Source organism: Lissotriton vulgaris, chromosome 3_1 (assembly GCF_964263255.1).
Source record: "Lissotriton vulgaris chromosome 3_1, aLisVul1.2, whole genome shotgun sequence".
NCBI lineage: Eukaryota > Metazoa > Chordata > Amphibia > Caudata > Salamandridae > Lissotriton > Lissotriton vulgaris.
Genome location: NC_141689.1, coordinates 1,900,032,348 through 1,900,059,279, shown reverse-complemented (window position 1 = coordinate 1,900,059,279; position 26,932 = coordinate 1,900,032,348). Strand labels below are relative to the sequence as shown.

General features: G+C 44.6%; 1 protein-coding gene across 1 annotated transcript in view; it reads left to right on the top strand.

Annotated features, from left to right (window-relative positions):
• Window positions 1–10,973, top strand: part of LOC147728597 (uncharacterized) — a 51,201-nt gene extending 40,228 nt beyond the window's left edge. The window contains exon 3 of the mRNA XM_086963822.1: window positions 10,827–10,973. Within this exon, the coding sequence (XP_086819948.1) occupies window positions 10,827–10,973 (147 nt within the window). The remainder of the gene's footprint in view (window positions 1–10,826) is intronic.
• The last annotated feature ends 15,959 nt before the right edge of the window (window positions 10,974–26,932 follow it).

Here is a 26,932-nt window from a genome sequence, read left to right as displayed (position 1 = left end):
GTCCAGGGAAGACATGGCTTGGCAGTTCGGGCTGGACTGTTCCCATGAGGCACAGGGTCAGACTGATTTGCATATGGCCATGTCTGAACTGGGGTGGCGGAGTGAGCTAAAGAACGGTGATGGATTAAACCCAGATCTGTTGACTGGGGTGAGTGTTTGTATTGTCAACGCTCCGTCCATCACCACCTTTGTTTTTACCATTACAATCGCCCAAGCCCCAGCCCTGCTTTCAAATGCTGGCTTCTTTAGAAGTGGGCGAGTATACAAGTTATCAGGGACAGCCCATGCACAAGCTGAGCCATTAAATTTGCATGTAAATTTGTTTACAGCTCAGAGAAGTGTAAAATGAAACAATGGTTCACCAAAGTATTTAGGATTATATCATTCATTGACAGGTATTTACTTAAAGTGATAACTCGACTGAATTTACTAATAGTGATTAAATTTAGTGTGAACTTAAAAACAGTTATGCGACCCGGCCTGACAACAGTGTTAATAATGAACTAAGAGGCAAGTCAGTTGTCATGGGCACCCTTATTGTACATGAAGCACCATTATAGTCTGTTAAATCGTAAAGAGGAGAAAGATTGCTTAGAATCACACAATTTGTTTAAGCAGAGAAAAAGTGATTGATTCCAGGTTTTCTGCTTTCACTTTGTGCAACTCTGACACGAGATGGACATCTGTTTGTTTCTCCTATCACGCATCAAGAGTTAAGGTTTTGTCTTTAATTCTTGTCATATGAGTTGAAAGTGTAGCTGGCAGGTAGAAGCCACATGAAAGACAATTGGCAAGTGCACTCTATATGTAGTCTAGATTCTTATTATACCTGGAGCAACATTACAGCTTAATCAAATAAAAGAGAAAGATTTTCCCAGAATCATACAATTTGGTCAACCTAGGAAACAGGATTCATCCCAGGTTTTCTGCTTTCACACTGTTCATATCAGACACTAGAAAAACATATCTTTACTTTTCCTGTTTTACAGCATAGGTTGATGCTTTGTCTTTAATTCTTGGTGCCTGAGACTGGTCATGTGTGGCAGAAAGAAGCCACATGCAAGTCAATTGTCATGTGCACTCTATATATGGCCTAAATTATTGTTAGAAGCCACATGCAAGTCAATTGTCACGTGCACTCTATATATGGCCTAAATTATTGTTATACATAGAACAACATTATAGTTGATTAAAACAGACAAAAGAGGGCAGGCATTACCTGGGTACCCAAGATGGACCAAGCATTCTAAAATGCTCCCCACCTCCCCAATCATTCTGCTGCAGCTTGTCATGGAACAAAGTTCCATCACTACGTATCTGGGGTGTAGATCTCTCTGGGCCATACTGAATTTCTTCCCTTGTGGACCTTGTCCTTTCCTGATCATGAACAGGTAGTTGCACAGTGGGGATATTTGGAAAAAGTATGAAGTTTGATATAGTGTGCTACAGATATATCAGAAAAAACTATTGTGATACAAAAATATTGTGATGCAGAAATATTGTAGTCAAGAATATACATTTTTTTCAGGTAAGTAAAATCGCTGTCAAGAATATTGTTGTTGTTAATATTGTATGTTTATGTATAGTCAAAGATTAATGTGCTAATCTAGTCAGTCTAATTGTTAGCATTATTTTTAAATATAGTTTGTAATTTTAAATGATTTAACATTTTTAATATAATAGATAGTAGTAATTTTTAGTACTGTATTGGGTTTCTACCTTTGAAGTCGTATAAGGTGGAATATAATTAAGTGTAAGTAATCAACAATTCATAATTATTGTAATAATGAATATTTAATTGATTATTAATTGTGCAAGTTGTGCACTAATTATATTTTTTAAGTTATATGGAAGGTGCTGGCTGCTCTGTTTGTAGGGGTATAGGATGGGAAGGTAATTAAGTAACAATTAACAATAGATTTTTCATGTATTCATTATTATTTAATTGATTATTAATTATGTCAATTGTGTAATGCTTACTTTTTTTAGTTCAATTGTAACTGTGGGCAGCTACAATTGTGGGGGTATATCTCGGGAAGTTAATTAAGTTAAAAAGAAATAACTATTTAATTAAAATTAAAAAGTAACTATTACATTGATTATTAATCATGTAAATTGTTTCATTGTTTTATATCAATGTGTGTGATTATATATATATATATATATATATATATATATATATATATATATATATATATATATATATATATTCCGCTCCGTTGCACTGTCTGCTGAGCGATTAAAAACATACTGAACACTTTCCCTGTGAGTGCCGTAATTTCTTTCCATGGGATGCGAAAGAAACCTGAGCTGTGATATATATATATATATATATATATATATATATATATATATATATATATATATATATATATATATATATATATATATATATATATATTACCTACTGGCGGTCGTGGCCCCCTCCTTCCCTGAAAATGTGGGGGGGATTCGTCAAGCGGGGTCGAGATAAAAGGGGGTCCCAAAACATGTTTTCTCCATGTTAATTTCCATAGGGCGGTCGAACTCACTTTTAGCCCGAACGGCTGAATGGATTTGCACCAAACTTGGCAAAATTGTAGGGACTGGTAGCCCAATGTGCCTTTGCTATGTCTCATGATATGTGCTCTAGTGGTTTTTGAGTAATTTAGGTTAAAAAAAATATATTTATCTATAGGCGCGCCCCGGTACGCGCACCGGGGAGCGCAGTGGCCGCGCTATGCGACTTGCGCACGGAAAGCTGATTGGCTCTCGGGTGTCTGTAAACATTCGTAACAGTCCGGAGCGGCCGCCATCTTGTGTCTCGGTAGGATCGAGACACGAGAGGTGGCAAAAACAAAGGGGGAAATGACCATAATGGGGCAGGGTAGACGCCCCCTGACCCCTAGGTTTGATGTGGGGGCTATAAAAAGGCCCCGCAGGGCAAAAAAATAATAATTTTTTTTTTGATTTGCACGGGGGGAGCGCCCGGTACACGCACCGGGGAGCGTAGCATGGGGAAAACCCAGTTTATTCACTGCATCACCTCTGCGACCCTTTCTTGCGTCAATACGCCCCTTTTGCAAACATTACACCTGACATAGGTATAATGTGGCGCAGGCGCTTACAAAGTGACGCATCTACCTAGATGCGTCACTTTGTAAATATGACTGAATAAGGTGCATTTTTTACAGCACTGGTGCGTCACAAAAAGTGACGCACCGGTGGTGTTAACGTGGCGCTTGGCCTCATAAATGAGGCCTTCAGTCTTCTAGTCATGCGTCATATTAAATATATGACGTATTATGTTGCAAGTACTTACAGATATGTCAGTATTTCAGATGTATCTGTAAGCGCAAAAGTGATGCATTGCTGGAGTGTGTCACTCAAATGTTGCAACTCCAGCAATGCATCCTTTCACATGGGGCCAGGCCCCATGTGAAAGGGCCTGCATCAGTCTTACGCCTGCTGTGAAACAGGCGTAAGATTTGGACGCAACAGCGTCATAAAAGTGACGCAGTGATATCTCATAGATTTCATTGTGTCACCTCACGACCCTTTCTTGCGTCAATACGTCCCTTTTGCATACATTACACCTGACGTAGGTATAATGTGGTGCAGGGGCTTACAAAGTGACGCATCAACCTAGATGCGTCACTTTGTAAATATGACTGAATAAGGTGCACTTTTTACAGCACTGGTGCGTCACAAAAAGTGAAGCACCAGTGGCGTTAAAGTGACGCATGGCCTCATAAATGAGGCCTTCAGTCTTGTAGTCGTGCGTCATATTAAATATATGACGTATTATGTCGCAAGTACTTACAGATACGTCAGTATTTCAGACGTATCTGTAAGCGCAAAAGTGATGCATTGCTGGAGTGTGTCACAAAAATGATGAAACTCCAGCAATGCATCCTTTCACATGGGGCCAGGCACCATGTGAAAGGGCCTGCATCAGTCTTACGCCTGCTGTGAAACAGGCGTAAGATTTGGACGCAACAGTGTCATAAAAGTGACGCAGTGATATCTCATAGATTTCATTGCGACACCTCTACGACCCTTTCTTGCGTCAATACCTCCCTTTTGTATACATTACACCTGACGTAGGTATAATATAGTGCAGGGGCTTACAAAGTGACGCATCTACTTAGATGCGTCACTTTGTAAATATGACTGAATAAGGTGCATTTTTACAGCACTGGTGCGTCACAAAAAGTGACGCACCAGTGGCGTTAAAGTGACGCATGGCCTCATAAATGAGGCCTTCAGTCTTGTAGTCATGCGTCATATTAAATATATGACGTATTATGTCACAAGTACTTACAGATACGACAGTATTTCAGACGTATCTGTAAGCGCAAAAGTGATGCATTGCTGGAGTGTGTCACAAAAATGATGCAAATCCAGCTATGCATCCTTTCACATGGTGCCAGGCCCCATGTGAAAGGGCCTGCATCACTCTTACGCCTGCTGTGAAACAGGCGTAATATTTGGATGCAACAGCGTCATAAAAGTGACTCAGTGATATCTCATAGATTTCACTGCGTCACCTCTACGACCCTTTCTTGCGTCAATACGTCCCTTTTGCATACAATACACCTGACGTAGGTATAATGTGGTGCAGGGGCTTACAAAGTGACGCATCTACCTAGATGCGTCACTTTGTAAATATGACAGAATAAGGTGCATTCTTTACAGCACTGGTGCGTCACAAAAAGTGAAGCACCGGTGGCGTTAAAGTGGCGCATGGCCTCATAAATGAGGCCTTCAGTCTGCTAGTCATGCGTCATATTAAATATATGACGTATTATGTCACAAGTACTTACAGATACGTCAGTATTTCATACGTATCTGTAAGCGCAAAAGTGATGCATTGCTGGAGTGTGTCACAAAAATGATGCAACTCCAGCAATGCATCCTTTCACATGGGGCCAGGCCCCATGTGAAAGGGCCTGCATCAGTCTTACGCCTGCTGTGAAACAGGCGTAAGATTTGGACGCAACAGCGTCATAAAAGTGACGCAGTGATATCTCATAGATTTCATTGCGTCACCTCTACGACCCTTTCTTGCGTCAATACGTCCCTTTTGCATACATTACACCTGACGTAGGTATAATGTGGTGCAGGGGCTTACAAAGTGACGCATCAACCTAGATGCGTCACTTTGTAAATATGACTGAATAAGGTGCATTTTTACGGCACTGGTGCGTCACAAAAAGTGATGTACCGGTGGCTTTAAAGTGACGCATGGCCTCTAAAATGAGGCTTCAGTCTTGTAGTCATGCGTCATATAAAATATATGACGTATTATGTCGCAGGTACTTACAGATACGTCAGTATTTCAGACGTATCTGTAAGCGCAAAAGTGATGCATTGCTGGAGTGTGTCACAAAAATGATGCAACTCCAGCAATGCATCCTTTCACATGGGGCCAGGCCCCATGTGAAAGGGCCTGCATCAGTCTTACGCCTGCTGTGAAACAGGCGTAAGATTTGGACGCAACAGCGTCATAAAAGTGACGCAGTGATATGTCATAGATTTCACTGCGTCACCTCTACGACCCTTTCTTGAGTCAATACGTCCCTTTTGCATACATTACACCTGATGTAGGTATAATGTGGTGCAGGGGCTTACAAAGTGACGCATCTACCTAGATGCGTCACTTTGTAAAAATGACTGAATAAGGTGCATTTTTTACAGCACTGGTGCGTCACAAAAAGTGACGCACCGGTGATAAATGAGGCCTTCAGTCTTCTAGCCATGCGTCATATTAAATATATGACGTATTATGTCGCAAGTACTTACAGATACGTCAGTATTTCAGATGTATCTGTAAGCGCAAAAGTGATGCATTGCTGGTGTGTGTCACAAAAATGATGCAACTCCAGCATTGCATCCTTTCACATGGGGCCAGGCCCCATGTGAAATGGCCTGCATCAGTCTTACACCTGCTGTGAAACAGGCGTAAGATTTGGACGCAACAGCGTCATAAAAGTGATGCAGTGATATCTCATAGATTTCACTGCGTCACCTCTGCGACCCTTTCTTGCGTCAATACGTCCCTTTTGCATACATTACACCTGACGTAGGTATAATGTGGTGCAGGGGCTTACAAAGTGACGCATCTACCTAGATGCGTCACTTTGTAAATATGACAGAATAAGGTGCATTTTTTACAGCACTGGTGCATCACAAAAAGTGACGCACCGGTGGCGTTAAAGTGGCGCATGGCCTCATAAATGAGGCCTTCAGTCTGCTAGTCATGCGTCATATTAAATATATGACGTATAATGTCACAAGTACTTACAGATACGTCAGTATTTCATTCATATCTGTAAGCGCAAAAGTGATGCATTACTCGAGTGTGTCACAAAAATGATGCAACTCCAGCAATAAATCCCTTCACATGGGGCCTGGCCCCATGTGAAAGGGCCTGCATCAGTCTTACGCCTGCAGTGAAACAGGCGTAAGATTTGGATACAACAGCGTCATAAAAGTGACGCAGTGATATCTTATTGATTTCACTGCATCACCTCTGCGACTCTTTCCTGCGTCAATACGTCCCTTTTGCATACATTAAACCTGACGTAGGTATAATGTGGTGCAGGGGCTTACAAAGTAACGCATCTACCTAGATGCGTCACTTTGTAAATATGACTGAATAAGGTGCATTTTTTACAGCACTGGTGCGTCACAAAAAGTGACGCACCGGTGGCGTTAAAGTGACGCATGGCCTCATTAATGAGGCCTTCAGTCTTCTAGTCATGCGTCATATTAAATATATGACGTATTATGTTGCAAGTACTTACAGATACGTCAGTATTTCAGACGTATCTGTAAGCGCAAAAGTGATGCATTGCTGGAGTGTGTCACAAAAATGATGCAACTCCATCAATGCATCCATTCACATGGGGCCAGGCCCCATGTGAAAGGGCCTGCATCAGTCTTACGCCTGCTGTGAAACAGGCGTAAGATTTGGACGCAACAGCGTCATAAAAGTGATGCAGTGATATTTCAATGATTTCACTGTGTCACCTCTATGACCCTTTCTTGCGTCAATACGTCCCTTTTGCATACATTACACCTGACGTAGGTATAATGTGGTGCAGGGGCTTACAAAGTGACGCATCTACCTAGATGCGTCACTTTGTAAATATGACTGAATAAGGTGCATTTTTTACAGCACTGGTGCGTCACAAAAAGTGACGCACCGGTGGCGTTAAAGTGACGCATGTCCCCATAAATGAGGCCTTCAGTCTTCTAGTCATGCGTCATATTAAATATATGACGTATTATGTCGCAAGTACTTACAGATACGTCAGTATTTCAGTCGTATCTTTAAGCGCAAAAGTGATGCATTGCTGGAGTGTGTCACAAAAATGATGTAACTCCAGCAATGCATCCTTTTACATGGGGCCAGGCCCCATGTGAAAAGGCGTGCATCAGTCTACCGCCTGCTGTGATACAGGCGCAAGATTTGGACGCAACAGCGTCATAAAAGTGACGCAGTGATATCTCATAGATTTCACTGCATCACCTCTACGACCCTTTTTTGCGTCAATTCGTCCCTTTTGCATACATACAGATACGTCAGTATTGCAGACGTATCTGTAAGTACAAAAGTGATGCATTGCTGGAGTGTGTCACAAAAATGATGCAACTCCAGCAATGCATCTTTTCTTACCCTACCACACCCCCGTTCCTTTTCAACATTTTCTTTGAATATCCACATTCCCCATGTTCACTCTCCTTCTCCTTACTTTCCTTCCCAACACTCACCTTCTTTCAGTCCCCCTACTTCACTTCCTTTCTCCTCTCATACCTTTCTGTTCTTTCTTACTCATTTTCCTTTCTATTATCAATGCACTCCACTTCACTTACTCTTTTTCATTTTTTTAAGAATATAGCTCTTTGATGAGAATTGGAGGTAGTTCTGAAAAGAACTTTTTTCTTCTTCTTTTTTCTTTTTTTATGTTTAAAGTATTTTATTAAGTACAGTGGTACAACAGTGAAGGCATACGTGTAAAGGCAATAAGAAACAATCATTGACGAAATAAATCAACGCCTCCTCCGGGGCTTGCCTCTACCTGTAAAGTTCAACAGTCCCAGCTTTGCAAAGCCACCCGGGTGGCCTGCTCATGTAATGTGCCCAAGCGTTGGACCGCTTGCGAGTAACAACCCCGCTGTACCTCTCTTTCAACGAAACAAACCATCCCAACAACCCCCCCCCCACCCGTCTCCCCGCCCCTCCCTCCCTCTGTCCGGTGCTGCACCAAGTAGAACGCCGACACTCGCTACTCTCATCCGCCTGCTCTCCCATTTCCGGTGTGCAGTTCTGAACCCTTCCCCCAACCTCTCACTGTATGGGAGGAGTGAGTCTCAGTAGCCTCAGGTATCTCGGGCAGGTAAGCTCCTTGAATTTGGCTGCCAGTAGCGTATGGAAGGGTAGCCACAGCTCTTGGAATTGATCTACGTCCCCTGCCAGTGTAAGTGATATTTTTTCCATTCCAAGAACATGCCACAGCCTATGAAGCCAACCTGTGTTAGAGGGGACAGTGGGTGTACGCCAGTGTATCAGAATGTTCTGTATCGCCGAGCCTAGCGCAATGGCAATGTGTCTCCCCCTCCGAGATTTCATTGGATACATTAGGTCATTGGGGAGACCCAGCAGGATGTAAGCCGGGAAACGGGGCAACTCTATATCGAAACATGCATCTATCTCATTGATCACCTCCTTCCAATAATCCTGTAGCAGTGGGCAGTCCCATAAAGTGTGTGTCAGTGTGCCAACGTGCCCGCAATTACGCCAACATGCAGTGTCTAGGAGTCGGTTCATTTCATGGAGGCGCTCCGGAGTGTGGTACCAATACGTAGAGACCTTGGTGAAGGTTTCCGTGAGCCCTACATGATATGCGGAGTGTCGTGCCCTGTACGAGATTTGCTCCCACTCCTTGTGGCTGAGTGTTCTCCCCAGTTCCCTGTTCCACCTCTCTCTACCGGGGTTATACGAATGAGAAGGCGGTGGTTGCAGCATTTTATAGAGATCAGATATCAGTTTGGCGTCCGCCGTGCGCGTCGCTAGCCACCTTTCATAAGGCAACAGGTTCCTGTCTGCTGATTCCCGCACTTGCGGTTGCAGGGCCCAGTGTCGAACTTGCCAGTACCTCATCCTGTCTGCCTCTGTCAGCTGGTAAGTTTCTTTGAGAGCCTCGAAGGGGAGGACCCCATCTTCTCCATATATATGAAAGAGTGCTCTACAACCCTTCCCCCGCCAGTGTGTATAGGCTCCCAGGTTCCGTCCCCGGCATAAAGTCTGGGTTGTCTACTATGGGCGTGAATGGAGAAGGGAACGTGGTGAGGCAAAAGGTGTGTTAGTGGCGTCCCAAATCCGCAGAGGCACCCTTGTGATATAGGATGCATAAAGGTTCGGAGGACGGTGCGTCCTGCGCAGGAACGGTATTTCCTGCAGGGGTCGGCCCGCCACCGCCTGATCCTGGAAGAGCCAGTTCTTGTCTGACTCCCACCTGCTCCATTCCACCAGGTACCTTAGCTGTGACGCCTGAAAATATTTTTGAAGATCAGGGACCCCCAATCCACCCGCCTCCGGCGCTAGAGTTGTCAAAGCCCTTCTCATTCGGGGCTTGCGGCCCTGCCAAACAAATCGGGACAGGTCGGCCTGCATCTGTCGTATCCAGCCCCGAGGGGGCTGCAGCGGAAGCGCACGAAACAAGTACAGAATCTGGGGTAGGACCGTCATCTTGATCGCCGCTATTCGACCTAGCCAGGAAATCGTCCCCTTGCCCCATCTTCCCAGCTCCTCTTTGACTTTCTTGCCTAGGCCCTCATAATTAGCCACCACCATCGCCTGTAACGTAGGAGCTAGCAGGATACCTAGGTATGGCACGTGGCGCTGCGACCACTGAAGCGGGAAACGCCTCTGCAGGTCCTGTCTCGGGCGTCAGGGAGATGTCCAATGCTATAGATTTCCCTACATTCATTCAAAACCCAGCTGCTCCCGCGAAGGCATCGAGCTCCCCCATACATGCGGGTAAGGCCCGCCTCGGGTCCTCTAGCGTGAATATGACATCGTCCGCATATAGGCTGACCGTGTGAGTGTACCCTCCCATCCGTACCCCGATCACGTCCGGGTTCTGCCGTACTCTCTGGGGGAAGGGCTCCATGTAGAGAACAAAAAGAAGAGGAGACAATGGGCACCCCTGCCTTGTGCCGCGTCCAATATTAAAGTGCCGCGAACCGCAGCCATTGACACGTACCGTAGCCGATGGGTACTTGTAACAGTTAAACACCATGGTCCTGAATTTCTCCCCTATGCCCATCCGTGCCATCACCTGCTCCAGATACGGCCAGTGCACCCGGTCGAACGCCTTTTCGGCGTCAACCGAAAGCAGCATCCTCTCCCCCGGGATCCGTGAGGCTTTCTCCAGTACATGCACCAACCTTATAGTATTATCCACCGTTTGTCTGCCAGGCACAAAGCCGGATTGGTCCGATTCAATCAGTCCAGGTAGATACTGCGCTAATCTCACTGCCAGGAACCCCGTATATATTTTAAGTTCGACATTTAGAAGGGAGATTGGTCTATACGAGCTACATTGAGTCCTATCCTTCCCCGGTTTAGGTATAACTGATACAGTCGCCTGCAGGAGATCCGGCGGGATGGCTCCAGGGCAAGCAAAGGAATTAAACAGCTTGGTCAGTACAGGCGCCAGGATCGTGCAGAACGTCTTGTAGAAAAGGGAGGTGTAGCCGTCCGGACCTGGGGCTTTCCCGAGTTTCAGCCTAGAAATTGCTGTGACAACCTCCTCTATTCGAATCTCCCGTTCCAGGTATTCGGTCTGCACCGGGGCCAGGGACTGAAGAGCCACCGAGTCCAGATACTCATCGGGCTCACCTATGCCCGGGTCATCCCCCGCGTAAAGCTCAGAGTAGAACTTGCGAAAGCACTCGGCTATGTCGATGTCTTCGGTGACTGATCGCCCTCCTGCCTCCGCTATCTCCTTTACCCTATGGTGTTGGTGCGCCACTCAGAGCTTAGCTGCCAGTAACCGGCCACAGCGACCCCCCCTGTATAGTAGGCGTGTTTCAGCCGCAGCGCTGCATACTCAGCTCTGTCTAAATCTAGAGCTGAAAGGAGTTTCCTCGCCGCCTTTAGTTGCTTCCATATTATGGGAGCCCCAGTGCAACGATGTACCTGCTCCAGTTCCCTAACCTTCTGCGGGAGCTCTTCTCGCTTGACCCTTCTCTCTTTGTTTTCGGCCGACGAAATTGCTATGAAGTCACCCCGCAAGACCACCTTGAGAGCTCCCCATTGGGTCGCCAATGCGGTGTCGGGGTTGGAGTTATGCAGTTGAAATTCCCGCACGGACTCCGTTATGCACTGCACCACAGCCTTCTTGTGCAGGAGGGTATCCCGAAGTCGCCAGACCCCACATCGCGCCGAGATCGACGGGGGGAGGAAAGTCCCCGAGACCGGGGCATGATCCGATAGAGAGATGACCCCCACCTCAGAGGCAGTGGCCATGTCTCGAACCGGGCCAGAGACCAGCAAATAGTCCAACCGAGCGTATGTTTTGTGTGCGTGGGAGTAGTAAGAATAGTCCCTATCTAAAGGATGAAACCCCCGCCAGAGGTCATGTAAATCCGAATCAGCCAATTGTGTTTTCACAGCGTTCGACAATTCCCCCGTTTGTGGGTACCGCTGCGCGGACCTATCCAGAGAGGAATCGAACACCAAGTTCAGGTCCCCCCCCTAAAATGATGTGCCTGTCAGGTGACGCCGTGATATCAATTAAAGCAGTGTGGAGGAATCGGTCCTGTTGTTCGTTGGGGCTGTAAATTGATCCTATGGTAAACTGCACGGGGCCCAATTTAAACCTATAAGCCAGCAGCCTCCCCTTCTGCTCTACGAGTTTGTGTATGACCTCCCCTCTAAAGGACTTAGACACTAGGATAGCCACCACAGCTGTTTTCGTGGTGTTGGAGGAGAAGAACTGCGTGGGGAAGGAGCGGGACCGCAACCTATGGCAGTCACCAGCTAGCAGGTGCGTTTCCTGAAGCAAACAAATGTCAGCCTGAGAACCCTCTAACAAGGAGAGAATCGCTCTACGTTTCGTGGGGTTGTTCAATCCCTTCACATTCAGGGTCACTACTTTCAATCCCACCATACCAAATCAGAGTCACCTCACCCCAGCAGCCGGACTACAACCGGAAGCATCAAACCATCAATCGAATATGCCTGCGAGCTCTGGCATTGCGGAATGTACTCAACTAAAGCACCGGACAGATCCATCCCCAACTCCCCCCTCCCAGTTCCCCAGTCCCCCAATTCCAAACTCCCCAACACTTCCCCCCCATTCCTCAACTCGAACCCCAAACTCCCCCCACTCACCCACCTCCCACCACCCTCCCATGACCTCCAGTCCTGATAGTCCCAGTCCTGCCCTTACCGGACAAGCCTGTGGTGAATTACTTTCGTGGGCGACCTGCCACAAGCATCCCTCCACCGCCCCCACCTCTCCACCCCCCCGAGCCTGCTCCAACAGTAATGCATAGTCAATCTCCCCCCAGAGCCAGGTTATGCTGCCAGTGCAACTTCTTCCTCAATCGCCGAGGTCCTGGAGACAGTTTGGATGGCATCCGCCATTTCGGCCCTAATGGTGGGCGAGCCAGGTCTCCGTGAAGCGGCCGAGGACCTGCGCCGCGAAACCCTCTGCCAGCCATCGGCGGCAGGATCCCCCCTCCTAGGAGTGGAGGAGTCTTCTTCCTCCGCTGTGATCCCCAGCACTTCACACACATCCAGGAGGGACCGTAGCTGATGCGATTCGCCATTTCATCGGAAGATGAGGCGAAAAGGGTGCCCCCATGAGTAGGGCGTGTCATGTTGCCTCAGGAAATCCGTCGCAATCTTAAACGCCCTCCGCTTCTGGAGAGTGGTCGTGGACAGGTCCTGGTACAACGCCACCGGATGGCCTCGGAAAACAATCGACTGCTTGCTCCTCGCCTCAGCCATGATCCGCTCCTTCAGTGGATAGTCTGGTAGGAAAGCAAGAATGTCCGGGGGGGGGGCCTGTCGCCCGCCGCCGCGGCACCACTCGATGGGCTCTATCTATCCTGATGGGGAAGTCCCCAGATTCGCCCAGGATGTCCCGGAATAACTCCTGCAGGTAGGCCATTATGCCGGTGTTCTCCTCCGTGGATGGCACTCCCCGACCCTTACGTTGTTCCGCCGGGATCTGTTCTCTAAGTCTTCATTATGCAGCTGTAGGTCTATGTGCTGGTCCCTGAGGTGGAGCACTTCCTGCTGCAAGTGCGTGATCTCCTCATCCTGCCTCTGTGTTGAGCTTTCGACTGTGGCCACCCTCTCACCGAGGCCATCCACCTCTCTACGTATCTCGCGCACCTCACCAGCCACCTCCTGTTTTAGCGCCTGAAAGTCCTCCCTCAACGTCCCAAAAAGGGACTCCAGAAATGATCTGGTGACTGGGGGTTCTCCACCGCCCCCCACTTGGGAACCGCTAGCACCTCCCGGCGGCATTGAGTTCCTGTCCCCTTTACCTTGGGATTTGCCAAGCATCTCCGGGAGTGTGCAGCTACTCCCTTTGCCGCCCCTCTGTCCGGCCATCTGTCCTGTGCTCTCGCAGCACGCACGTTATGAATCGTAACACCAGTCAAACCAATGCCAGGCCTGGAGTATCAGAGTCCTACCCCGCAAGCCTCCGCTGTCTCTGATCGCTTCAGATGCGTGCAGTAGCAAGGCCCGGGCCTACAAGTCGCCTGGACGGACAGCTAGGCAGGTGCACCACCGTACCAGCAGCCGCCGCTGCCCCACCCCGCTCCGCTAGCGCCTCCACTCCTCAAGTCAGGCGGTCTACCACTGCAGCCATTGCCGTGGATTCGCAGCTGCCCAGGACCAGCTCGCTATAGTCCCAATGTCCACTGCGCCATCCGGAGAAACCCACCTCGCCTCCAATGTCCGCCCCTTCAAGGGGATCCTTTCTCTGCACAGTCCCTGCTCCCAGGGGCCACTTCCCCTCCCGGCTGTGCACCAAGGGCCAGGTGCCGCTGCGTCTGTAAGTCCACCCCGGTGCGGTGCGGTGCACTGCTGACTCTTGCTCTTCACGGGGTCAATCTGCAACACCCCTGGGCGCTCCGCACCGTCACATGCTCTCCCAACCCGCTCCTCACCTCCTCTGCCGAAATCGGGGGGGGGGGGGATCTGTGTCCAGGGCCCAGCTCCGTCACAGTCCGTCCTCGACACTCCGGCCTGCACCGCACCAGCCTTTAAGCGCTATCCGCAGGGCGCCAGGGATCCTCCTCTCCGGGACTCGCTACGTCTCCAGTGCTGCCTCTCCGGCGTTCTTGGCCTCAGGTCACCTCCAGCTAGGCCCCAGCCGGTCCTGAAAGATCTTGTGACACCCTATAGGACAAACAGAACCTTACGCTCAACCAACGCCCATCTGACTCAAATACCCAGGATCAAGAGAACACGCTTTGGAGGTCGGCAGTTCTCATTTCAGGCGTCCAAGATGTGGAACACTCTCCCACCGGACCTTCGGGCCCAACCTAATCTCCTTTCATTCCGTAAATCCTTGAAGACATGGCTGTTCCCCTGACCTCTTCTTCACCCCGTTTGATCCTACCTCTGGATTCAGTTAGCGCTGGGACGCTCCCGGGCAGCCATGCGCTCTATAAATCCCCTTCAAAATCAAAACAAAATCAAATATGTCCCTGAATTGATTTTCCCTTCTACTGCCATGCACAGACTTATCTCCTGCTCTAGCAGAAACTTTTTTGACAGGCCTTTCCTTTTCCTTTAAATTGTCTCTCTTCCTATGCACTAAAACATGTTCAATACTGGTATTTTTTTGTCTGCAAATTGTTTTTAAAAATGATTTTATTTTCTTACCCGGAGCTTTTTTGGTGACTTGATACGATTTATTAGTACAGGACTGCTGCAAATCTTTACCAAGATGGAGTGTAAGTCGCTTTGCTTCTTTTTGTTTTCTCTGCCTTGAGGGCATTTTTAAAGTTTTCTAAAGATCTTCAGTTAAATCTGTGGAATTTTTTTAAAAAAATTGATATTTACCACTATTACCAAATAGTAAACCAATAACAGTAGGCAAACAATTAACACACTAGTTCTCAATTCTATCTACAGTAATTTAACAACATAGACAAAGGGGGCAAATTTACAAGGCACTTGCACCATGGGGGAAATGAGTTAAAATTCCAAGAACACATAGGGTTGTATTTACAAGGACCTTGCACCAGGGGAAAGTGACTTAAAATTGCTAAGCAGACATGAGGGCGTATTTACCACACCCATGCACCAGGGGGAAGTGAGTTAAAATTCCCAAGCACACATGAGGGCGTATTTACAAGGCCCTTGCACCAGGAGGAAGTGACTTGAAATGGCCAAGCACACATGAGGGTGTATTTACAAGACCCTTGCACCAGGGGGAAGTGACTTAAAATTACCAAGAACACATGAGAGCGTATTTACAAGGCCCTTGCACCTCCATAAGGTGTGGCCTATCCAGAGGTATGCTGGATTGTCTGTCTGCCATGGTAAAACCAAGAAGTATCTAGGAGCAAAAAGGCAGGTCTTGCAGTCACAAAAGTTTGTTTGAGGTGAGGCCTACTCAGGGTTGCAGATGAAATTTTGGCTTGTTGAAGAGTACAGAGAACATAATACATGTGCAGGTCAACAGATGAAGTGAGTCATGTCCACTGCACACTTCAACAAAGGCCAGACCTCCTCTGTCTCCCTGGACAGGCCTAAACCTCATCTGCACAATATGATTAGTAATGTTAGGAAACACAGGTGATGTAATTGAAAAACGTGCAAATATTTTTGCTCATTTCACAATCACATCACCTGTGTTTCCTCAGCTTAGGTATCTCATTGAGCAGATATAGTCTAGCATATCCAAGAGTACGCAGAAGGTGAGGACTGTATGCAGCAGTGCAATGTACATAATTCTCCTCCAATGACAATTACATAAGCCTCAGCATATCCATGCCCCCTAAACAGTCCTAAATGTATATCATAATTATCATAGTGACTATGAAACTCTAGCAGTACATATAGTGAAACCTAAATGACTTCAAGAAACACGTTTTTAAACCATCAAACAAGCAAATTATTCCCCCATATTCATGTTGGGAAATGAAATATTTATTTAAAAAAGCAGACCCCTTGTTGTCCTTCTCATAAATGTGAAAAGTATTTCTTTTTTTAAAAAAACGATGTTCTGGTCATAATTTCAAAACACAGCACAGCTCCTATGTACAAGCACACCCTAGCTGGCTTCCTTATTTTCTCCAAAAGGCATACTAATCTTTTTCTAAATTAAAGGAATCTTTTCTCACCTTAGCACAATTTTTAAACACATCATGTAAGCAAATTAGCCTCCCAGATTCAAGGGCGAAGTACCTTAAAATTGTCTAGCACACATAGGGGCGTATTTACAAGGCACATGCACCAGGGGAAAATGACTTAAATTTGCAAAGCACTCATGAGGGTGTTTTTACAAGGACCTTGCACCACCTTTAAAGTCACTTTTAAAATGAAAAAAATGACGTGAATGTGTCTCATAAGCCTTGTAAATATGCCCCCATGTTGACTATGAAACTCTTGCAAAACATATTGTGAAACCTAAATGACTTCAAGAAACGAGTTTTTAAACCAACAAACAAGCAAATTATTCTCCCATATTCATGTTGGGAAGTGAAATATTTATTTAAAAAAGCACACCCCATGTTATCGTTCTCATAAATGTAAAAAGCATGTCTTTTTGTTAAAAAACGATTTTCTGGACATAATTTGAAAACACAGCACACTTCCTATGTACAAGCACACCCTATCAGTACTAATACTTCACATTATCTATAATTATAATTTGTCAAAGAAGCAAAATCTTTTTGGAAAAAAATATGAAAACACTTGACACAAAACAACATTTTAAATGTACAGCTGACTTCCTTATTTTCTCCATAAAATATACTACTCTCTATCTAAATTAAATGAATTTTTTCTCACCTTAGCAAATGCTTTTTGAATTTCAAAACAGTCTCAGAAACACACCAATTTTTCTTTAGCAGAGCAAAAGGTATGCACTCCAAAGGCTGCAACCAACAAAGGCACTGAAATGCTGAAATTCATCACACATATCTCTCATGTGACCCAATCAAAACTTCCCTCACTTTTTTCAAATCAACACCCTTCCCCCCTCTGCCCTTTCTGGCCTTTTTCCATAGCAACTACCTCCTGCCAGACCTCTCATGTTTACAAGTTCACACAACAATGTTTCAAATGAACTCTGAACTCTCAGTACACCTGCTGATCCACTGCAATGTTTTTTTTAAATCATGTTTTCTTAACCATTCAAATTAAATGTTTCAAAGAACACATCCATGCACCCTAACTTTCTGTTTTCAGCAATGGAAATCCACCAATCACTGCTACTGAATCATTAGCACTGAAACTCCACAGTTTTTTTTCTTTACAAACTCCTACTGTTTCATCTGCCATTTCATTCCCACAATTCATCTGACTGCAGCAGAACCTCCTCTCACCATGTTTTCTGTCTGGATTGTTGGACATAGTTACATCCACTGGGCTCACAGGTATGCTGATAACAGAAATTTACACAACCTCAATTTACAAAATGTGGAAATCAAATTGATTGGCCAAAGAGGATTGAGATGTCACCAATTGATACCATTGGTGAAAACCTTTTTACATTTGCCAAACCCTGACCTCATAATAGTTCACTGTGGAGGAAATGATTTGGGCACTTTGACTGGGGTAGGTCTGGAAATGCTCTTAAAGGACACCTTTGAGCAATTAATGGCACTTTTCCCTCAAACTGCCTTGGTATATTCCAATATATGCCAAAGACAGAAATGGAGGTGGTCCAATCAAATTTGTCCACAAATTGAGAAAGCGAAGAAGCATGTAAATAAGTCTGTTTCAGCTTATATGAGAGACCATGGAATGGGCGCGTTCTACAACAATAATGTGTGTTACTACATGCAAGATATCTACAGAGGAGATGGTGTGCACTTCTCAGATGAGGGAAACAGAGTTTTCATACAAAATTTAAGACTGTGTATTGGTACCTACTTATAAGTACCTAGAACTTACACAGAACCCAAAAGCTCTTTTCAGAGCTACCTTAACTATAATTACTCTTTTAAAATTTCGAATGTACCTTTTTTCACTAATTTTCACTTATGTTCGCTTCCCGGTTCGCTACCCGGTTCGCGTACCGGCAGCTAACCGCGGGAAAAATGCAAAAATAATATTTTTTTCGACATATATGAGCCTCCTCAGCTACCCTCAGAAAACCTAGGGGGTCAGGATACGTCTCCCGTGCCTCCTTATACCCATTTCCCACATTGTTATTCCTCCATCTTGTGATTAAATTTGTCCAAAACACAAAATGGCGAACTCCCGTTACGCTACCGGTAAGCTACCCGGTTCGCGTACCGGGTAGCGGTTATACCGCGAAAAATTGAATTTTTTATTTTGTTATTTTTTACCCCACGGGACCCTTTATTAGCCCCCACATCATTCCTAGGGGGTCAGGAGGGGTCTACCTTGCCCCCTTTCATTAATTTCCCCCTTCGTTTTTCTCCACCTCTTGTCTCTCGATCCTACCGAGAGACAAGATGGAGGCCGATCCGGACTGTTTAGAATGTTGACAGACACCGGAGAGCCAATCAGCTTCGCTTCGGGAAGATCCGTTACGCGTCAGGTACGCGAACCGGGGCGGTAACCTGAGCGCTGTTACAGATATATCTGTTTTTTAAAACGTTAATTTCTCAAAATCCACTGGACCACATATATTGAGACATAGCAAAGGCACGTCGGGCAAACTATATCTACAATTTTGCCAAGTTTTGTGTAAATCCATTCAGCCGTTCGAGCTAAAAGTGATTCCAACCGCCCTATGGAAAAATAAATGGGAAAAACGCGTTTTGGGGCCCCCTTATTTCTCGGCCCCCCCTTGACGAAACCCCCCCCCCCCAAAATTTTCAGGGGCTGCTCAGAAACAAAATGTGCAATTTTCCTGAAAATTTCAGCCAATTCCGTCCACAAACGCCAAAGTTATTCGACATAGAATTTTCAGAAATCCCATAGGAAAAAAATCCTAACTATATATACCTACTGGCGACCGCCAGTAGGTAATATATATATATATATATATATATATATATATATATATATATATATATATATATATAATTTGGTTAAATGTTACCTCTCCGAAGTCCAGCGCTTTACCTATATTTTCACTGGCTGCAATATGAGTAGTCTATTTTTAGAAGGAAAAGGTAGCACCGGGCTCTGTGATATCGATACAGACAATCTGTGCGCTAACTATACACACTTGCTAACTTAATAAACACTGTAACCGTCTAATTAAGAAAATATATTTCATTTTTATTTATATTTGTTTTTTTGCAGCATAAAACATATATAAGATATATAATATATCTATATTCACTTTCCTAATGTGCACAAAATAGATACATATTGTCACATAAATGTTCGCATTGTATCCCGTTTCATACAATAAGTTCAGACCATATATTGAAAGAACATGTTGAAAATTACAATATATTATGAACATAAACACAAAAAAGGACAGAAAGACACTGGTAGTTATATGCAGAATACCACCAACGCGTTTCGCCAAATGCCTTCCTCAGGATTGTTCTCTTTACCAGTGAGTACTAAGAAGTAAGCAGAAAATAAATGATTCTATAGTTAAAGCGCACTAATAATGTTATCATATCAAAAATGTCAACATGTTGATCAACAATTAATAGTTCTGGGTACAAAGTCTAGCAAGAAGAGCCTGATCACCAGCCTGTAGTAAACTAGTAGATTATTTACACAAACACACAATCTCTCATACTTTCAAATGGGATTTGTGCTGTATAGTATATTACAGTGAATCTCATCTAAATATGTGTCAAATTTAAAAAATATATACATGAACAATGAATATGTGTTCCCTTTACTAACTTAAAGTGTATTAAAAAAGGTTCTGGTTATGCACATGTCTGGATGATTTTACCTATTTGTAATGTTCCCAAACGTATTATCTGGATGCTTCTTCCTTTCATACAGAAGATGGTGTGAGAAAATGAACCACTTTATCGAAGGCTGAAAAAGTCAAAATATCACATGGTTTCATTTTATAGAGAGGAAGGGAACCCAAAAATTGGTACCTAAAATAGACTACCAAGCAAGACATAATGTCTAAGTGATTGGCTACCAAGCTGTTCTATATTACGCAGGTCTTTGTCTAAAACTTAGTGATCAAACTTAGTGATCTGGATTTTTTAAGGTGTTGTTATCTAAGGCCCTTGAAAGCGATAGCTGTCTACAGACAAGAATTCCTTAGGCTCACGCTGGTCTAGGGACACAAAAATTCCCTAGGCTCACAGCTGGCTAGGGGTAGAAAGTGATGGAGATGGGTTCGTATGTAGTGGAGAAGTGTGGCTCACTGGTTAGAAGCGGCAGACCCTGAAGCAGAGGTCGGCCCGGGACCAGGGTTCGATTCCCGATGCGGCAGGGTCTTGGGTCAATGTCCGCGGACTCCATAATTCTCGCCTAGGTGCCTACGCTAACCATGGGTCCCACTCTGCAACTGTTAATGTTAATGTTAATGTTATAACAATTTATTATGCGCACAGCGACTCCAGCGAAGGAGCATCCCGGCGCAGAGACACTAAGCAGTCATAACACAGCATGGAGACAATGCTACAGAAAAGTACAAAAACAGGGAAGCTAAAATAGGAAGGTTTTTATGGCTCTACGAAACGACAGCAAGTCCTCTATCAGCCGAATTTCAACTGGGAGGGTGTTCCAGATTGACGCGGCTCTCACCCTGAAGGAACGGCCCCCCATCCTGCTGAGCCTAAATCTGGGGACAACAGCACGGGCCTGCCCTTGAGATCGAAGATTGCGGGTAGGGACATAGAAGGAAATGGAGTTGGCCAGGATCTCGGGACCAATGCCTCTAAGGATTTTGAAGGTCAGACACAGGACCTTGAAAAGAATACGCTTTCTAACCGGGAGCCAGTGCAGGGAGCGGATGACATGAGACACCGGGCAGAACTTAGGAAGTCCAACAATGGCTCTCGCCGCGACGTTCTGCACCCGCTGAAGACGGGTTAACTCAGCCTGGTTGGCCCCCGCCAGCAAAGAGCTGGCGTAGTCCAGACGGGAGATGATGGTTGCCTGGAGCACAAGCTGTCTGGTAGGGGCGTCGAAGAACTTAAGCACCGGCCTTAACCCTCTTAGGAGACCGAAGCAACAGGCTGCGATTTTTTTAGTGTGCCCTGTGAATGTAAGACCAGCGTCTAACCAGACCCTGAGGTTCTTCACCTCCGACACTGGGGTCGGAGTGGGGCCCAACTCCGAAGGCCACCACTGGTCGCCCCAGAGCTCCACTCCCTTCCCGACAACCATAACCTCTGTTTTTGTGGCATTAAGCTGGAGACAGTTACCTGTCAACCAGCTGGCCACCGCCTTCAGTCCGGACTGAAACCTGGGGGCATCCTGTTCCGCATCCCCGCTGAGAGTAACCGCCAGCTGTGTGTCGTCGGCATATGAGACCATGGTTAGGCCCCACTGCCTTGCGACATCAGCCAGCGGTCTCACGTAGAGATTGAACAACGTGGGACTCAGCGAGGATCCCTGCGGAACCCCCATGGCCAGAGGCTGGAACCTGGACTTGAAGGGAGGGATGGCAACACAGAAGGAGCGGTTGTCTAGGAAGGAGCGGAACCATTGCAGCGCCTGGCCGCCGATACCAGTCTCCTCGAGCCGCCTAAGGAGGATGCTGTGCGATACAGTATCGAATGCGGCGCTGAGATCTAACAAAATCAGCGCCGCCGTCTGCCCATCATCCAACCTAGCACGGAGATGTTCCACCATCACCAGAAGGGCAGTCTCTGTGCTGTGGCCAGCACGGAAGCCATTCTGTGTGGGATCGAGGGCATTGGACCGGGCTAAGTGTTCAGACAGGGCCAGGTTGACATGGGCCTCTGTCAGCTTAGCTGGCCAGGGCAGCAGCGAGATGGGACGGTAGCTTTCCGGCTTGGATGGGTCAAAACTCTGGGCAATAGCTTGCTTAATCTCCTCTACGGCCCTATCAGCGCCGGGGATGCCTGGCTTCACCTTGGGGGTGCCCAGGAGGGACCATCTCACAGGGAAAGCCAGGACAGGTTCCCCAGCGGTATACAGCACCAGGATTCCCCGAGTGATGGGGTAACAGTGCGTTTTACAAGTATACATACATCTAATATTCAAAAATATCTCTTGCTTATTTCGAATTTATTAAGAATACATCGAGGCTATTTCTACCTGGGTTATCAACTAAGGAGAGAGTAATATAATTAGATCCAAAGATGAATGCCCACCTGGATTATACAAGCTCTTATCCGAAAGTACTTCCTTATACAAATAATCGTCCAGGCAATGGCTTTAGTAGGTATATTCTCTGTATACATACTGCTACACATGTAAAAGAAGGGCAAGAGGATAACTACATAGTTTAACATGAAAAAGTGTTTATATTGCTTGTTGTTAGAACATACAAATCTATAACCATTACCTGTATCTAGCACGAGAATCAGTCAAGAAATGATAGTCTTGATTGATAGGTTCTCAGATTCAAAGAAACTAAAATAAGAAACAAAATTGTTACTATGATGCTAACCATGAACCATGGTTTGTTTGATATGTATGTATTCAACTCTATAGCTATTACCTGTATCCGCTTTATAGTCAGTCCCTTGCCAGTAATTCATATATTAAATTGAGGATGCGTCTATATCCATTGGGTTGATTATCATGGCCACTATAATACAAACAGATGAAAAAATCTTTTCTACCGTGCCCTTGGTATCCAGCGATATAATACACTGCATCTCACAGTTTCTCTGGCTTGCTGAGAGTCTATTGCAACAGGCGGTCGTATTACACAATGCTTCGACCTGAATATATCCTGCCGCCATTATCGGTATTAAAATTGGAGGAATTCCTGTAACACCCATCACGCTACCCATGGAAAAGATAAAGGATTTAAACATCCCTAGTAGCAAAGAGACTCAGTATCATTATATGAATTGGTGACTCGATGATTTCTAACCATTTGTCCGATAGAAAGATAAAATGATGGTAATGTTGTATGCTAATAAAAGGATAACTGGAGGTAAGCCTGTGTTAAATTTAGGTTTAAGCAGACTGAATTCAGTCTCAACCCAACAGCGAAATTGCTGGTGTGTCAATCTAAGTATGATTCAAGTTACTAATTAAGCATGGTATCTAAGGTACACTGACGACAACTTATTAACAGTAAAAAATGGAGTGACCTTTCTCTCTATCTAAATACCTAGCAATGCACTTACCCGTGGAAAAAACATGTCTCCTCTTCTCTCACACCTGATATGACGTATAAGAGGGAGGCGTACTTATTTTGCGGCCTAAATCTCGTTTCGCAGAAATTAACTAGCATCACTGGCGTCATGACGTATGACATAACACGCAGTGCGGCAGTTCTGATGGCTGAGAAGCGCATAGAAAGAATAGGGCGCCTACCATCTTGGGGGTATTATTTATTCCGTATTTTGTTGCCCATTATTTTATAACGTAAAGATAACTTAACGGCTGCCAACCAGCAGTATTAATATTGATGTTGTTTGCATATTAATATCCTACGGTCCGGCGATTTTATTAGTTGGATGTTAATGTCACCAACTAGGACGGTCTCGCATCCAATTACCCATAGGGCTATGTACCTTGTAACAAAAAGAGTTTGTATTAGGATCTCAGTTTATACGGACTTAGATAGACCAACGCTGAACTCGAATGGGCATCTCTAACTCATGGATACCTATATTGATCATAACCGATTGTTCATATTGGTTTCATATATCATGAACCAAAATCCTCATGCTAGTTAAGGAGTGAAGATCTATTTTCAATGAAGTTAAGATGACACAATTTCTACCAGAAAGACTATCTTCTATTTTATAGCCTGATCCCAGCTTATTTCTAGATTCAACCCTCTGGTTGACATCTCAAATACAAAAATCGAATAGACTTCCATTAATTTTCTGATTTTGTCTATGTCTACTGCATCTCTGTCGTTAATCCTTTCAAAGATGTACCACTGCATATCATCTGGTGCGTGGTTATTCTCAACATAGTGTTTAAGCATAGGGGCCATCATCTTTTTCGTTCTAATCGCCTAACTATGTTCTGTCAAGCGAACATTCAAAGCTCTCCCTGTTTAGCCTACATACCCCAGTTTACAAGGGCATATTATCAAGTGAATTACATTAGTTGTGCGACAATTGTTCAAGTTGCCCGGAGAAATCTCATAGTTGTTCAAATTTAATTTCGATGCTTGTATGACAGTAGCACAAGATTTACAGTTTGCACATTTATAAGTACCTGATACTGGGTTTGTTCCCCCAATATTCATTTGTTGGGAGGAATTTGTTTGCCACATACTCGAATGTACGACAAAGTCTTTTATAGATTTGTTTCGTCTATATGCGAACATGGGCATCGAGATCTGCTCTGTTTTAGGTGTGTTTACATTTAATATATGCCAGCTGGCACATATGGCCTGTCTAATTCTGTAATTTAGCATAGAGTGTCTAGTTATAAACACTAGTCCTGGATCCTTGGTGTCTTTTGTAGCATTCAATAGGTGTTGGCGGTCATAGAAACAGGCTCTTTTATAGGAATCTCTTATAATCTTTTTGGGGTAGCCCCTGGCCAGGAACTTCCCTCTCATGGTTTCAGGTCTGATGTCAAAATCTTTAATGTTAGTACAGTTGCGCCTGAGTCGCAAGAATTCTCCAAAAGGGATGCTGTTCTTTTGGATCCCTGGATGAAAGCTGTCATAGTGGAGCAGGGTAATTCTGGCAGTGGGTTTAACAAATAAATCCACCACCCGGGTCCCTCTCTCATGTTTGATCTGGACATCTAGATACTCTACTTTTTATGTACTAATGTGATTTGTAAAGCGTATATTCCCATCACAAAGATTTATCCAATCTAGAAATTGCTGCAGATTGTCATGAGAATCATTCCAAATGAAAAAAATGTCGTCTATGAATCATGACCATTTGGTCACTGATTCATAGAAAGGTGCAATTTCATTAAAAACATATCTTTCCTTGAATTGGGCCATGTATATGTTGGCAACTGTCGGTGCATATGATGCACCCATGCTAACTCCCTGTTTTTGCTTGAATAGTTTGCTGTTAAATTCAAAGGTATTGTCACATAATACTATCTTAAGGCAACCTAAGATAAAAATGGATGGGCTTTTGATGTTATACTTACAGATAAACCAAAGAACAGCTTTGAGTGCTTCATCAATGGGAATATTACTATAGAGAGCCTCTATGTCCATTGTTACTAGATATTGAGTATCTGGGCAAAAGTTAGAATTTCTACAAGGTTGATAATGTGTCTAGTGTCCTGCACAAAGTCTGGTGACTGTGATACAAAAGGGCATAGAATGGCATCAATGTACTTGGCTAAGGGCTCTGTAGCTGAGCCTATGGTGGTCACTATGGGCCTAAGCGGTGGATCCGTTGAGCTCTTATGTACCTTTGGAATACCATACATACTAGCCATTCGCTGGTTCTCTACATTAAGATAGGTCCATTCTTTTTCTCAAATCTCTCCCTCTTGTAATGCTTTGTCTGTTAATTTACGTATTTTATGGACTATTTGGGAGGTAAAATCTCTAGTAATAGATGTGTAGAAACATGTGTCATTGAGCATGTCCTCCATTTTAGTTACATAGGCTGAGGTATCGTAGACAATGATTCCCCCTCCTTTGTCGCATGCTTTAATAGTTGTGTCATTTCCATCCCTAAGGTGTTGTAGGGCTTTGTATTCTTCCAAATTCAAATTAAAGGGGGTTTTTGAACATATTTTATAATGTTCTCAAATTTCTTGTACATCACTTGTTCAAAGAGGGCTACCTGTGGTGGATGCTGATCCAACATGGGGGTAAACATGGATTTTGATCTTAAACCAGATAAGTTAGGGCTGTCATTGATATAATAATAATTCGAGAAGAAAACTCGTATTCTAATTTTTCTCAGGAATGCCTGCAGGTCTCTAAAGAAATCAGATTTGTTTAGACCCGAATGCGGGGCAAACGTTAATCCTTTAGATAAAAGTGACATGATAGTGGGGGACAAGTGGGATTCAGTCAGGTTGGTAATAGAAATAGTTTCTATTCTCTCCAATATCTTTTGTTCTGTGTTTCGAGGTATTGATTGTAACTCATTGGTTGATTGCCCTGGAACAGATTAAAGTCCATTTGAGGGCTGCCTTGAAACCTTGGTTGATACTGTGGTCTCCAGTTGCCCCTTCTCCCAGCTACCCTCCCTAAAAAAGTCTGCATATTATAGCATTAACTCTAAAGGTTTGATATCCATTACCTGTAATCATTCCATCATTCTCTGGGTCTGAGGAGTCAGAAAAGGTTGTAACCTTTTTTCCAGTATTGTACTGTTTATTACCATATTGGTCATATTGTTCACCTTCTGATTGATTGTAATATTGCTCTCCCAAATAAGGGTAAGTGTTTTCTTTCCTGTAAAATCTCACATTTGTTTTAGTTTTTCTAATTTTCGCTTTGTGAGGTATTCTGTATAAGAGTGGAGATCTTTCTCTATATCTTCTAACTTTTGTTTGACATCCTCCACTATGCCTGAGCTTTTAATTTTATCTTCCAAATCCTGGATCTCTGCTGCCAATTGTTGTAAGACTTCTCTGGCTGTTTCAACTATTAACATCATACAGTCTTTTGAGCAACGATTAGATATTAATGCCCAACGTTCCAAAAATTCCTTTATTTGAATGAACAAACCT